We start from the raw sequence: 12,646 nt of genomic DNA on the forward strand, positions 1-12,646 counted from the left end.
ACCACAGATCAGAGCTGGGGTAGGGGGGAGTAGAGAGCTTGTAGCCAGGGTGTGGGGGAGGCACTGTCCTGCACCCTGGAGCTCAAGGACCGGTCTGGGACCCATCACGAACCTCAGTGCCCCCGGCGAGCGGCCAGAGCACGTCGGGCACCGACCGGAGGAGCCCGGGAGGAGCCACAGGGTGAGTGAAGCCCTGGACCGAACTGGGGGTGGCTGGACTTGGTGAGGCAGGGAAAGAAGCCTGGGGTGCTCAGTAGACCCGCAGGTGGAAAGAGAAGGCTAAGGAAACCCAGCGAGTCCCGCCTCTCTGCCCCTCCCCTTGGGCTGTGCAACAGCCACGCCCCTCCCCTGGGCCTTGTAATATCAGGGGGCGCCAGGCAGGGGGCGCTGCCGAGACGGGCAGCAGAGGTGTGAGGATCCGAGCCGCGCTATGGCCCATGGACTCGCCCCAAAGGCGACCGTGGGTGGTGGTGGTCATCCAATGCCCGAGGGCAGAGCAGTGGGGGCCCCCAGCCCGTGTCCAGGGTTCCTAGACCCTCAGGCTAGGGGAGGGGAGGGGAGGGGAGGGGAGGGGAGGGAGTAGGCAGAGGAGGTGATCTACATGAGAGGCAAACCCCACTTGTACTCTTAGGTGCTCAGGATGGCCGGGGCCCTGGAGAAACTCTGGAATAAATACTTGTGGGCCTTAGAGAACGGAGGTAGGAGGTGGCATCACTGGATGGCGTTTTTCTTATGTTTATTCCACCCAGACTAATGCCAAGCATTTGGAAGAAGAGAAGCTGGTGACCAGCAGGGTGAGGGAGGGGCGGGTGGGGGTTGGGCCTGGAGGCCAGCTTGGCCTCCTGCCTCCCCTTGCTTTTCCAGACCCGAGGACGGATTCCTGGTTCCTGGTGCACTCGCCGCTGCCGGTCACCCTCCTGCTGGCTGTCTACCTCCTCCTGCTGGTGGCAGGGCCTCGCCTTATGTCCAGTAGGGAGCCTCTGAGTCTGGCAGAACCCCTGGCTGCCTACAACCTGGGCCTGGTGGTTCTCTCGGGGTACATGTTCTATGAGGTAAGGCTGGTGGGGGACCCTACAGTCCTAGGGTCTCTTCCTTGGGGGTGCCAGGGGATAAATAAAACCATGATCTTCCCATGCAGACAACGGAGAAGCCTTGACGGGGCGGAGGGGTTGGATTCTGGGTTGTTTTCGGCTGTCATGTCTTCCCTTGCTGTTCAGTTGCTCAGTCGTGTCCAACTCTTTGCGGCCCTGTGGACTGCAGAACGCTGGGCTCCTCTGTCTTCCATTGTCTCCCAGAGTTTGCTCAATTTCATGTCCACTGATACTATCTAACCATCTCATCCTCTGCCTCTCTCTTTTCCTTTTGCCTTCAGTCTTTCCCAGCATCATGGAGATGCAAACCTCCATCACTAAAGCCCATTTTCCTTAAATAAAAAAGTGGAAGTGAGCGGTGAGCCCGAATGGAATTCATTCTCTACTTGCACCTAAAAGCCACCACCTCCTATTTATGCCTGGGCTCTGCTAACCTCAGTTCCATTTTCTGAGCCCCAAACTCAGTGATCCTTCCAGATGTGTTGTTTGTCTCCCAATAGCAAGAGCATCCAAGGCAGGGCTGTCTCTTACTTCTCTCTGTAAAGACAGGCCCCTCAAAATGTCTGGTACCATATGGAAGAGGCTGACACCTTGGGAGACATGCCCGAGAGCTTGTCATTTAATTGTGGTGACAGATTACTCCGCTGCTCCCACGATCTTCTGAAAGCCTGCCGTGCCCATATTGGCTTCCTGCTCAGAAGCCCTCCATAGCTGCCTTGGCCGACAGGACCAGAATGAAGAGTCTCTCATTCAGGGAATTTTATTTGGTTCATCGTGGTAGCTTGGGGCTCAGAGCAGGGCCCAATGTGAAGTGTTTAGTACCATTCCAGATTCATTTTCGCATGAGTAGACAATGATAAAATTTCAGTTTCTTAAAACAGCCTTCAAGACCCTTCATGAGGGATTTTCCTGACAGTCCTGTGGGTAAGACTCTGCACTTCCACGGCAGGGGATGCAGGTTCAATCCCTGATTGGGGAACTAAGATCCTGTATGCCGTGTGGCAGTTGGCCAAAATGTGAAAAACAAACAAACAAACAAAACAACATGAGCAGATTCTGCTGGATCTCTGCTCCTGTGGCTGCCCCTCTGCTGGTAGAAGCCTCCACTACCACCCCACTGATCCCTCGCAGCCCCAGGAGTCAGGAGAAGTCCAGATACTCCTTCCAGCGTGCAACTTCCTCACTTTCTCCTCTGCTGGCCCCACGGCCTCCTCATTGCCAGCTTGCTACAGCTTCTGGAACACCTCCTGTTTCCTACTCATCTTGGAAAGCAAGGATGATTTCCTGTATCCTCAGTGGAGCACTCAGCTTTTCAGGGGCAGGGCTGATGTGTGCACGGCTTCATGTCCCTTCCTGACTTAGGGTCTCATGCGGAGTAGGTGCCCGGTGTGGGTTTGTGATCCATATTTACCCACATTAAAAACAAAACAAAACTGGAGGCCAGCAAGATGTATGCAAGGCCAGCCTCTGAGCTAGCCAGAGCTCAGGATTGACCTCGTTGGCAGTCGTTCACCAAGTGTCAGTGAGGGCTGGGGAGGGATACTGGTGTCCAGAATGTCCTCTCGGGCCTTCAACCAGTCAGGCTGTAGCAGGGTGGGGCAGGGCAGGCATCATGACTTAACCTTTCCCTATTCTCTTCCTTCCAGTTCATGGCCACTTCGCTCCTGGCTAACTACAGCTACCTCTGCCAGCCAGTAGACTACAGCCAGAGCGAGCTTGGGATGAGGGTAAGACAGGCAGTGGGAGGGTCGGCCTGGAGATGTTACCAGAGTCCACGCTGGGTCTGCTCGCAGGCCTCAGGCTGATAAGTGGGGAGAAGATGTATTGAGGCAAGGAATACACCTTTGATGGACAAGATGGCAGACTAATGTCTCAAAATAACCATCATAAAGGGGCCAGGTTCTTTTATAGAATGGAGATGGGAGGGGGTGAGGAAGCAAAGTAAAAAGATTATTAATCTTGCATGTAAAGATCTCCCAGAATGGCCAGCCTGGGGGTGGGAGTGAGGGGATGTGTTAATGTCTTCTTTCTTGCAGCCATTCACAGGTGGGCAGGGTCCAGACGTCTCCGTGAACAAAGGCACTTTGATTTAACATTCAGGCAGAGGGGCTGGGTTCCCCAAGACGGGCCACTGTGTATGGACAGTATCCTTTTAGTGAACAAAAAGCAATGGGAAGAAGAAGTTAACGAAACAAGTCCAACATGTAGCCAGATTTTGTCCTTCTCTGTAACAGAGAGAGGGTTCATAGGATGAACTTCATAAAAACCAGGTGCTGTCACCTGAGTCTTCTGATGGGACTCAGTGAAGATCAGTTCAGTTCAGGCTCAGAAGACCTCAGTGTGACTCTCAGCTCTGCCAGTTCCTTGCTGTGTGGTCAATGGGCCTCAGTTTTCTGTCTACAAAATGGGGATAATGACACCTATTTTATAAAAGGAAACAATTGGAAGAAGATTGAACAAGCTGATGTATGAAAGTGTTCACTCCTGGGCTTGGCACACATGGGATGTGTGGTAGCCAAGTGGTCAATATTTCATTATTTTTAGCTGCTCTCTCAACTGGAAGCAGAACAAAAGGCTTCCTTGCAGTTTAAAAAAAAAGAACTTAGGCTTGGCTAGTCACCAGTGATTTGGGTGTTGGATCAAAGAAGACTGAATGATGGACTCAAGTCTTGCTGCTCAAAATATGGTCCATGGACCAGAGATGGCAGGAACATCACTGGGAACTTGTTGAAAATGCAGAAATTCATGGCTTACCCTAGGGACATAAGTTCAGAATCTGCTTTTCAACAAACAAGATCCCTGAGTGATCTGTGTGCTGGTTAAAAGTCACGGATCCTCCTTTTTTCTGTGCCAACAGGTATCTTCTTGCAGGCAGGTGGGCCTTGTGAGGGCAGAGGCTGCAGAGGGACCGTCAGGGTTGGAGCCAAAGTCAGTGGTGCCAGGTCAGTGGTACCACCAGCCTGACAGCACTCTGACTGCACTTCCCTTCCCTGCCCAGCAGATGGCGAGCGTGTGCTGGTGGTGCTTCTTCTCAAAGGCTGTTGAATTACTTGACACGGTGAGTGCCTGTCCCTTGTAGAGAGTTACCTCTGTCAGCCAGGTCTGGGGTGGTTTTGAAGGCACTGTGAATAAACACTTCCCTCCAGCGTCCCTGTTGGCTACACTTGAGGCTGATGTCAGAGTCAAACTTCAATCCCATGACCTGGAGAAAGAAGGATGCTCACTGATGAAGCATTTGCCTCCATTAGCAACCAGGTTCCAGGTTAAGTGGAAATGGGAAGAGAAACAAACTTTAGAAACTTGTTATGTAGCAAGGGACATCAGACAGCAAGAGCCTTAAGCGTTTTAAGTAAAAGAAAAGTCCTGCTTGTGAATCCAGAAGTCTTGTGGGGGTGGGGTGAGGCCACAGTTTTGGGGGTGGTGATAAAGTCTCTCTCAACGTGGAGTCTGAGTGGAGAACCTTAGGGAATTTGTCTGATGGTTCTCTGGGTCCTGGGCTGGGTGTTTGACACCTGAGTTCTCTACCCAGTGCCCTGGGATGGGGTGGGGGGTGGGGTTGGTCAGGTAATACGGAAAGATCCCAGCCTCTGAAGCCAAGCTATGTTCAAAATCCCAGCCTGGCCTCCTATTAGATGTATAACCTCGAACAACTTGGGCCTCCTTGATGGCTCAGCAGTAAAGAATCCACCAGCTAATGGAGGAGATGTGGGTGTGATCCCAGAGTCGGGATGATCCCCTGGAGAAGGCAATGGCAACCCGCTCCAGTGTTCTTACCTGGAGAATCCCACGGACAGAGCAGCCTGGTGGGCTACAGTCCATGGGGTCACAGAGAGTCAGACACGACTTAGTGACTGAACAACAGCAACAAACAGCTTACTTAAATTCTGTGCCTCAGCTTTGCTGTCTGTAGAATGGAGATGAGCATAAACCGCATGCCATTACGAGTGTTTATATGAGCTTTTAGACATACAGAGTCCCTGGCACACGGAAGGGGCTGTCCAGGCCTTTGACTGCGGTTGTCACCCTTGAGTTTTAGCCTCCCTGTCGGCACAGCAGGCAGAGTCACCCTGTCCCTGGTATATGAGGCGCCAGGAGGAGTCTGGAGGGGCAATGACCCGAGTTGAGCCTTCTCTTCCTCCACAGGTCTTCTTTATATTACGAAAGAAGCCCGAGCAGATCACCCTTCTGCACGTCTACCACCACGGCACCATGCTTTTCAACTGGTGGGCTGGGGTCAAATATGTGCCGGGGGGTCAAGGTGAGTGAGGGGCTTGGGCAGGACTTGTGGGGCAGACCTCTTTCTGCTGGGCTGCATGCCAGCTCGGGAGGCATGCAGCCCGGCTCCCGGCTTCCTCTTCCCGGTGGCCATGACTCCTGGCCCCTGCTCCCACTTTCTCTCTGTTGCTCCCTGGAGCGTCCTACTCACCCCTCCCTGGAGTTGGGGAGGAGGCACCTGGAGATGCTCAAGGCCAGCCCAAAGAGGGCAGGAGGCGTTGTAAGCATCCTCGTCTGGCATCCTTGTAACCCCCAGCCCACCTTTGTGACCTTGAGCAGCTCGTGTGGGACCCCCTTGTGATAGGGCCATACCAGGGCTTGTCTCTGTGAGGCGTGCAGAGATGGCTCCTTGGAAGACTGAAACTGGAAGAGAGAGCCCAGAGCAAAGGCAAGCCCTGAGCCACTCACTTCCCTCCATCTTCCCACCCTCCCCTGCAGCCTTCTTCGTCGGGATGCTGAACTCTCTGGTCCATGTCTTCATGTACCTGTACTATGGACTGGCCAGTCTGGGCCCCCGCCTGCGGCCCTCCCTGTGGTGGAAGCGGCACCTTACCATCCTGCAGCTGGTGAGAAAGACCTGCTGGCTCCAGGGGCCTCAGCGGAGCCCCGGCTTCTATTCTCTACTGCACCAGTGACTTATAATCTGACCACGAGAAAGTCCTTCTCGTCGCTTCCTTAGCTTCTCAACTTGCGACGTCTCAGCAACCATCTAACCAGATCCTAGCACCGACCCTGACTTCCTGACCTGATGTGAGGCCCGGAACAAGTGATTCCGGCCTCAGTCTCATCTCCCAGTGAAGGGAGAGGGCTGGGCGAGGTGCTCTTGGACGGCTAATATCCTGCAAGTCTGTGGTTGCTGCTGCCTCCCTGGGGGACTGGGGGACCCTGTTGTTTCGAGAGCACCATTGTCAACTGCAGGTGACTGCCCGAGCTGTCCCTTCTGGGGCTCAGGATAGATTGAAGCCATCATCAGTGTTGACGTGACAGGGTGCGATGGGGACAAACGGGGAACCAGACCAGGAGAGGGGTCAGGAAGGTTCTTAGCATCATGAGAAGGAATGCCTAGGGTGGTGCTCCCTAGTTCTTCCTCGTCCTGACCCTGGGAGCCCGAAGGTCAAGGGGAGCATCTGCCTGTTCCTTCGCTTCTCACCCTCTTCTCATCTTCTCTTTCGTCTCGTACCTCCTCTCCCCAGGGTCAGTTTGGGGCCATTGCTGCCCACTCCTCCTACAATCTCTTTGCTGAGTGTCCCTTCCCCGACAGCTTCAACGTGGCTGTCCTCCTGTACTCCCTCAGCCTCTTGGCCCTTTTCCTCAACTTCTACCAGCAGACATACCTGGGGAGCAAGCAGAAGAAACTGGCTTAAAGGGCAGGACCACGGATGGAAACTAACAAAGCCCACAGAGAGCTCACATCCCACCTGGGCTGAGCAGATTCATCGGGCCCAAGTCTCATTCTATAAGCAAGGACGAGACTCGCCTCTATTCCAGAGTGAACAGACAGAAGTGGACTCAGCTTCTTGAACTCACTTCTCACGTGGATTTGTCACTGTTTGTACACCTCCTTTCAGATACACAATAGAAAAGGTGTATGTGTGTGGGGAGGGTGGCGCTCAGTTGTGTGTGATTCTTTTGCAACCCCGTGGACTGTAGCCCACTAGGTTCCTTTGTCCATGGGATTCTCCAGGCAAGAATAGTGGAGTGGTTTGCCATTGCCTTCCCCCGGAGATCTTCCCCACCCATGTCTGTTGTGTCTCCTGCTTTGGCGGGTGGGTTCTTTACCACTGAGCCACTTCTGCTAGACATGAGCCCCACAGGAGGAACAGTCTTCCTCTCCATGTTCTCCAGACCTGGCACAGCACCTCAATAAGTAGGCATTTGGATCTGTATCTTGCCCCACTGGTGGTCTGACCTCTGATGAAGAGCAGGGCTGGGAGCATGGAGGAGGTCAAGGCTGTCTTGATCTCTCACCTTGTGGGTTGGGACAGTGACTGAGAATGTCTACCCAGGAAGTGGGTCTGTGTGATGTCTAGTGTGGATGTACAAACATTTCCCCTGCATATCTCTCTGTTCACTAGTGCCTGCATATGTATATACCAAGTTGTATATTTCTATGTGTGTGAGTGACGTGGCAGATGGGGCTACACATATATGTCTGAATGTGTGTGCTAAGTCACTTCAGTCGTGTCTGACTCTTTGCGACACTGTGGACTGCAGCCCGCCAGGCTCCTCTGTCCATGGGATTCTCCAGGCAAGCATACTGGAGTGGGGTGCTGTGCCCTCCTCCAGGGGGTCTTCCCAACCCAGGTATTGAACTCTCGTCTCTTATGTCTCCCTCTTTGGTAGGCAGGTTCTTTACTGCTACTGCCACCTGGAGAGCCCCGTATGTCTGAATACTTGTTTTCAAATACATCTCTGTGCTTCCATTTATGATTTTCTTTGTTGGTATTTTTAATTGCCTCTTCTGCAAATCTTGGAAAGTGCCACTCTGGCAAATAAAAGCTGCTGGGATCCATAACCCTTCTGTCCCAGTGGGAGACACAGAAGTCTGAATACATGTTTCACTGACAGCCTCCAAACAGGGATGTGGAAAAATATGAGGGATGGGGTAAAACAAATGCCATCCACTTCACAGAGAGAGAAATGGAGGACTAGCAAAAAGAAGTGTATAATTGGGATCACGTGGGATGTTGGGAGCAAACGTCTGCTGGGCTGTTTAAGACTGCAACTGAATGGGTGTCTGGAATGCGGTTTTCCTGGGAACTGTGGCAAAGAACACTTGGCGCAGTGGTAAAGAATCCACCTGCCAGTGCAAGAGACACAGAAGACGTGGGTTCTTTCCCTGGGTTGGGAATATCCTCTGGAGGAGGAAGTGGCAGCTCACTCTAGTGTTCTTGCCTGGGAAATCCCATGGACAGAGGAGCCTGGCCGGCTACAGTCCGTGGGGTTGCAAACAGTTGGACACAACTGAGTGACTGACCACGCGTGAGCACACACTTCGCTATGCCTGCAAGATGCTGTTTCTCCTTTATAATCTCTCCCCTAACCCTTTTCTTCACTGAGGAGGTTTTTATTGTGTGATGCCTCAACAGTTAAGAACGTTAAAGACCCGCTGAAGTTTCTGCAGGGCTATTTAGGGACTGTTTATCCATCAGGTACTCTAGTTAATTAACTCAAGCTAGGCATGGCTGTATCCTGTGGACAAAATACTCAGAGAAAGTTCCCAGCTAGTTAAGCAGGATATGAATGCCTCCCACACACTTTTGCACAGCAGGTTGAGTGTCTTCGCAGGTGGGGGGGTGGGGGTGCTTATTTTAAAGCAATCTTAAAAAAAAAAAAAAAGAAAAAAAACTCCCGCACCAGAGCAAGGTCTGTTCGTTTGCTTAGCAGCCAGGATAAAGGAAGGATGAGTCATCCCAGAGTTCAGAGCTAATACTTGCCTTTCGTGACTGCCTCTCCTGATTAAGCAGTGCAAGAGGAAGTGCTGAATGTCCTGGGTCACGTCTGAATGAAATAAGATTTTGGAGGGGAGAGCCGGTGTGAGAAAGCACGGTGGAGAGGGTTTGGGGAAAAATTCTCAGGGAGCTGGAGGTGTCCATCCTTTTTTTTTTCAATCCTGTGTTTTGTTGTGATGACCCTACCTGGTTCAGGGTTGCTGAACAGGATATTGTATATCAGGGTACAAAGATTGTGTGAGATTACAAAACAAAATTATTTGGATTTGTCAAGACACAGCCAGATTCCTAATTAATATGGCGGGAGTTCATCTCTATGAACGTTTAAGATAATGGGAAGCAAGAGTGCTTAGATTTTTAAATATACAATGTGAATTCATGCTGAATGGCTTCAGTTGTGTCCAACTCTTTGCGACCCCATAGACTGTAGCCCGCCAGGCTCCTCTGTCCTTGGGATTCTCCAGGCAAGAATACTGGAGTGGGTTGCCATTTCCTTCTCCAATCACATAGGATTTTGCACTTCTATTAAAATGTTCTCCAAGCCAACAGCCTCCAACCAGGCCATACTTGAAGCCTTCTCTTTTCCCACTGTGGAGCTTTCCTATCTGTCTGCCTTTGAATCACTGCCAAAATACAGTGATTCCTGCTCTAGCCAGCTCTGAATAAACAGCCTTCCCTTGTTCCCATTGAGTCTGGCTTTGGTTATTTCCACATCGAGAAGTCTTCTGGGCCTGCTCCTTAAGGCCAGAGGGTGTTATGGTCTACCTACACTAGTGAGGACCCAAGACATTGCCCCCAATTTTCCTATGACTTTCCTCTAGCCCAGGAGGTAGGCTTGCCAGATAAAAGGATTCCCAGGTACACTTGAACTTAAAAAAAAAAAGAAAGAAAATTTTAATGTAAATATGTCCCCAGCAGTATTTGGGACATACTTATGCTAAAAAAAATGTATTTGTTGTTTATCTGAAATTCAAATATAACTAGGTATCCTATATTTTTATTTGCTAACTCTGGTCATCCTATAGGAACAATGAAACATTCTCAGGCTCCACTCTCACAGGTGGAAACAAAAAGTTAAGAAAAAGAAAGAGAGGTGGCCTGGTGGGGCTACAAGAAGTTTCAGAGCTAACAGGAGGGAGAACACATTGGAGGTGATACAGGAAGCCCTTCCAGGATTGAATGAGGATTCAGCATCATCTCATGGGATTTAGAGCAGTGATTCTTCCGGTTCACGGCAGCACTGATTACAATAGCCAAGATGTGGAAACAACCCAAATGCCCACCAGCAGAGGAATGCATAAAGAAGACGTGGTGTGTATATATAATGGAGTGTTACCCAGCCACTAAAAAGAATGAAATCGTGCCACTTGCAGCAACAGAGATGGACGTAGAGACTGTCACACTGAGTGAAGTCAGACAGAGAAAGAGGAATATCGTATGACATCCCTTATATGCAGAACCTAAAAAGAATGGATGCAGGTGAACTTATAAAGCAGAAAGAGACACACAGACTTAGAGACTGAACTCATGGTTACCAGAGGGGAAGGATGGGGGAAAGGGAGAATTAGGCAGTTTGGGATGGACATGTACACACTGCTATATTTAAAATGGATCACCAGCAAGGACCTACTGTATAGCACAAGGAACTCTTCTCAATGTTATGTGGCAGCCTGGATGGCACGGGAGACTCGGGGAGAATGGATATATGCATTTGCATGGATGAGTCCCTTCGCTGTCTACCTGAAACTATCACAACGTTGCTAATTGGCTATGAAAGTGAAAGTGTCATTTCCGACTCTTTTCGAGCCCATGGACTGTAGCCTGCCAGGCTCCTCTGTCCATGGGATTCTTCAGGCAATGATACTGAAGTGGATTGCCATTTCCTCCAGGGGATCCATTCTGACCCAGGGATTGAACCCAATTGATCCAATCCAATCTCTTGCACTACAGGCAGATTCTTTACTGTCTGAACCACCCCAGTTCAGTTCAATTTAGTTCAGTTCAGTTGCTTAGTTGTGTCCAACTCTTCGTGACCCCATGGACTGCAGCACGCCTGGCCTCCCTGTCCATCACTCCTAGAGCTTGCTCAAGCTTATGTCCATCAAGTCAGTGATGCCATCCAACCATCTCATCCTCTGTCATCCCTTTCTCCTCCCACCTGCAATCTTTCCTAGCATCAGGGTCTTTCCCATTGAATCAGTTCTTCACATCAGGTGGCCAAAATATTGGAACTTCAGCTTCAACATCAGTCCTTCCAATGAATATTCAGGACTGATTTCCTTTAGGATGGACTGGTCGGATCTCCTTGTAGTCCAAGGGACTCTCAAGAGTCTTCTCCAACACCACAGTTCAAAAGCATCAATCTGACGCTCAGCTTTCTTTATAGTCCAACTCTCTCATCCAATGACTACTGGAAAAACCATAGCCTTGACTAGAGAAAGTAATGTCTTTGTTGGCAAAGTAATGTCTCTGCTTTTTAGTATGCTGTCTAGGTTGGTCATAGCTTTTCTTGCAAGGAGCAAGCATCTTTTAATTTCATGGCTGCAGTGATTTTGGAGCCCCCAGAAATAAAATCTGCCACTGTTTTAACTGTTTCCCCATCTATTTGCCTTGAAGTGATGGGACCAGATGCCTTGATCTTAGTTTTCTGAATGTTGAGCTTGAAGCCAACTTTTTCACTCTCCTCTTTCACTTTCACCAAGAGGCTCTTTAGTTCTTCTTCACTTCCTGCCACAAAGGTGGTGTTATCTGCATATCTGAGGTTACTGATATGTCTCCCAGCAATCTTGATTCAGCTTGTGCTTCATCCAGCCTGGCATTTCTTATGATGTATTCCTCATATAAATTAAATAAGCAGGGTGACAACACACAGCCTTGACATACTCCTGTCCCTATTTGGAACCAGTCTGTTGTTCCATGTCCAATTCTAACTGAACCACTCTAGAAGCCTGTAAATTGGCTATGCATGCATGCTGAGTTGCTTCAGCTGTCTCCAACTCTTCGTCCCCATGGACTGTAGCTTGCCAGGCTCCTCTGCCCTTGGGATTCTCCAGGTGAGCATACTGGAGTGGGTTGCCCTGCCCTTCTCCAGAAACTGGCTATACTCCAATATAAAGTTTAAAAATTTTTTAAAGAAAGAAATGAAGTGATTATTCTGCTGCAGGAGTATGTGATCAAGACACATCTAGGCCTGGAAGTGGAGGCCTGCTTCTCCCCAGGGCTGCAACGGCATTTCTGTAAGCACCGCTCCCCACACACCCACCCCAAGCTTCACACCAACCCATGAAGAGGAAAGGGGATGGGAGGAAGAGACTGGGTATGATTGTTATCAAGCTGAAATGATGTTTCAGGCCTTCTAGGGGAATGTGTTGATATTGCCGAATTTAACTGGTTTACCTGGAAAAGACAACATTATTTTCCTGAATTTAGCCTGGAACCTCACTATTAAAAAGAATATCCAGTGATCAGAACATTTTTTAGGATTTAACATGTTGCACATAACAAGTCCAGTCTCTGTGAGGCATTTGAAAATTCATACTCACCATATATATGGGCTTCAAGTCTTTTTAAGCACTGACTGGAGCCCCATGACTTCTTCTTTTTTTTTTTTAATTTTATGGATGAATGGATAAAGAAGATGTGGCCCATATAGACAATGGAATATTACTCAGCCATCAAAAAGAATGAGATAATGCCATTTGCAGCAACATAGATAAACAACTAGAGATTATCTTACTAAGTGAAGTAAGTCAGAAAGAGAAAGATAAATACTGTATGATATGACTTATATGTGGAATCTAAACTATGACACAAATGAACATATCTATG

General features: G+C 49.7%; 1 protein-coding gene across 1 annotated transcript in view; it reads left to right on the top strand.

Annotated features, from left to right (window-relative positions):
• The window catches only part of LOC120857778 (elongation of very long chain fatty acids protein 4-like), a 12,598-nt gene extending 4,646 nt beyond the window's left edge, over positions 1-7,952 (top strand). The window contains exons 2-8 of the mRNA XM_040233514.1: positions 88-181; positions 750-1,052; positions 2,738-2,818; positions 4,093-4,149; positions 5,235-5,349; positions 5,805-5,932; positions 6,560-7,952. Of these exons, the coding sequence (XP_040089448.1) occupies positions 88-181; positions 750-1,052; positions 2,738-2,818; positions 4,093-4,149; positions 5,235-5,349; positions 5,805-5,932; positions 6,560-6,730 (949 nt within the window). The 3' untranslated portion in view covers positions 6,731-7,952. The remainder of the gene's footprint in view (positions 1-87; positions 182-749; positions 1,053-2,737; positions 2,819-4,092; positions 4,150-5,234; positions 5,350-5,804; positions 5,933-6,559) is intronic.
• The last annotated feature ends 4,694 nt before the right edge of the window (positions 7,953-12,646 follow it).

This window comes from Oryx dammah, unplaced genomic scaffold (genome assembly GCF_014754425.2).
Source record: "Oryx dammah isolate SB20612 unplaced genomic scaffold, SCBI_Odam_1.1 HiC_scaffold_29, whole genome shotgun sequence".
Lineage (NCBI taxonomy): Eukaryota > Metazoa > Chordata > Mammalia > Artiodactyla > Bovidae > Oryx > Oryx dammah.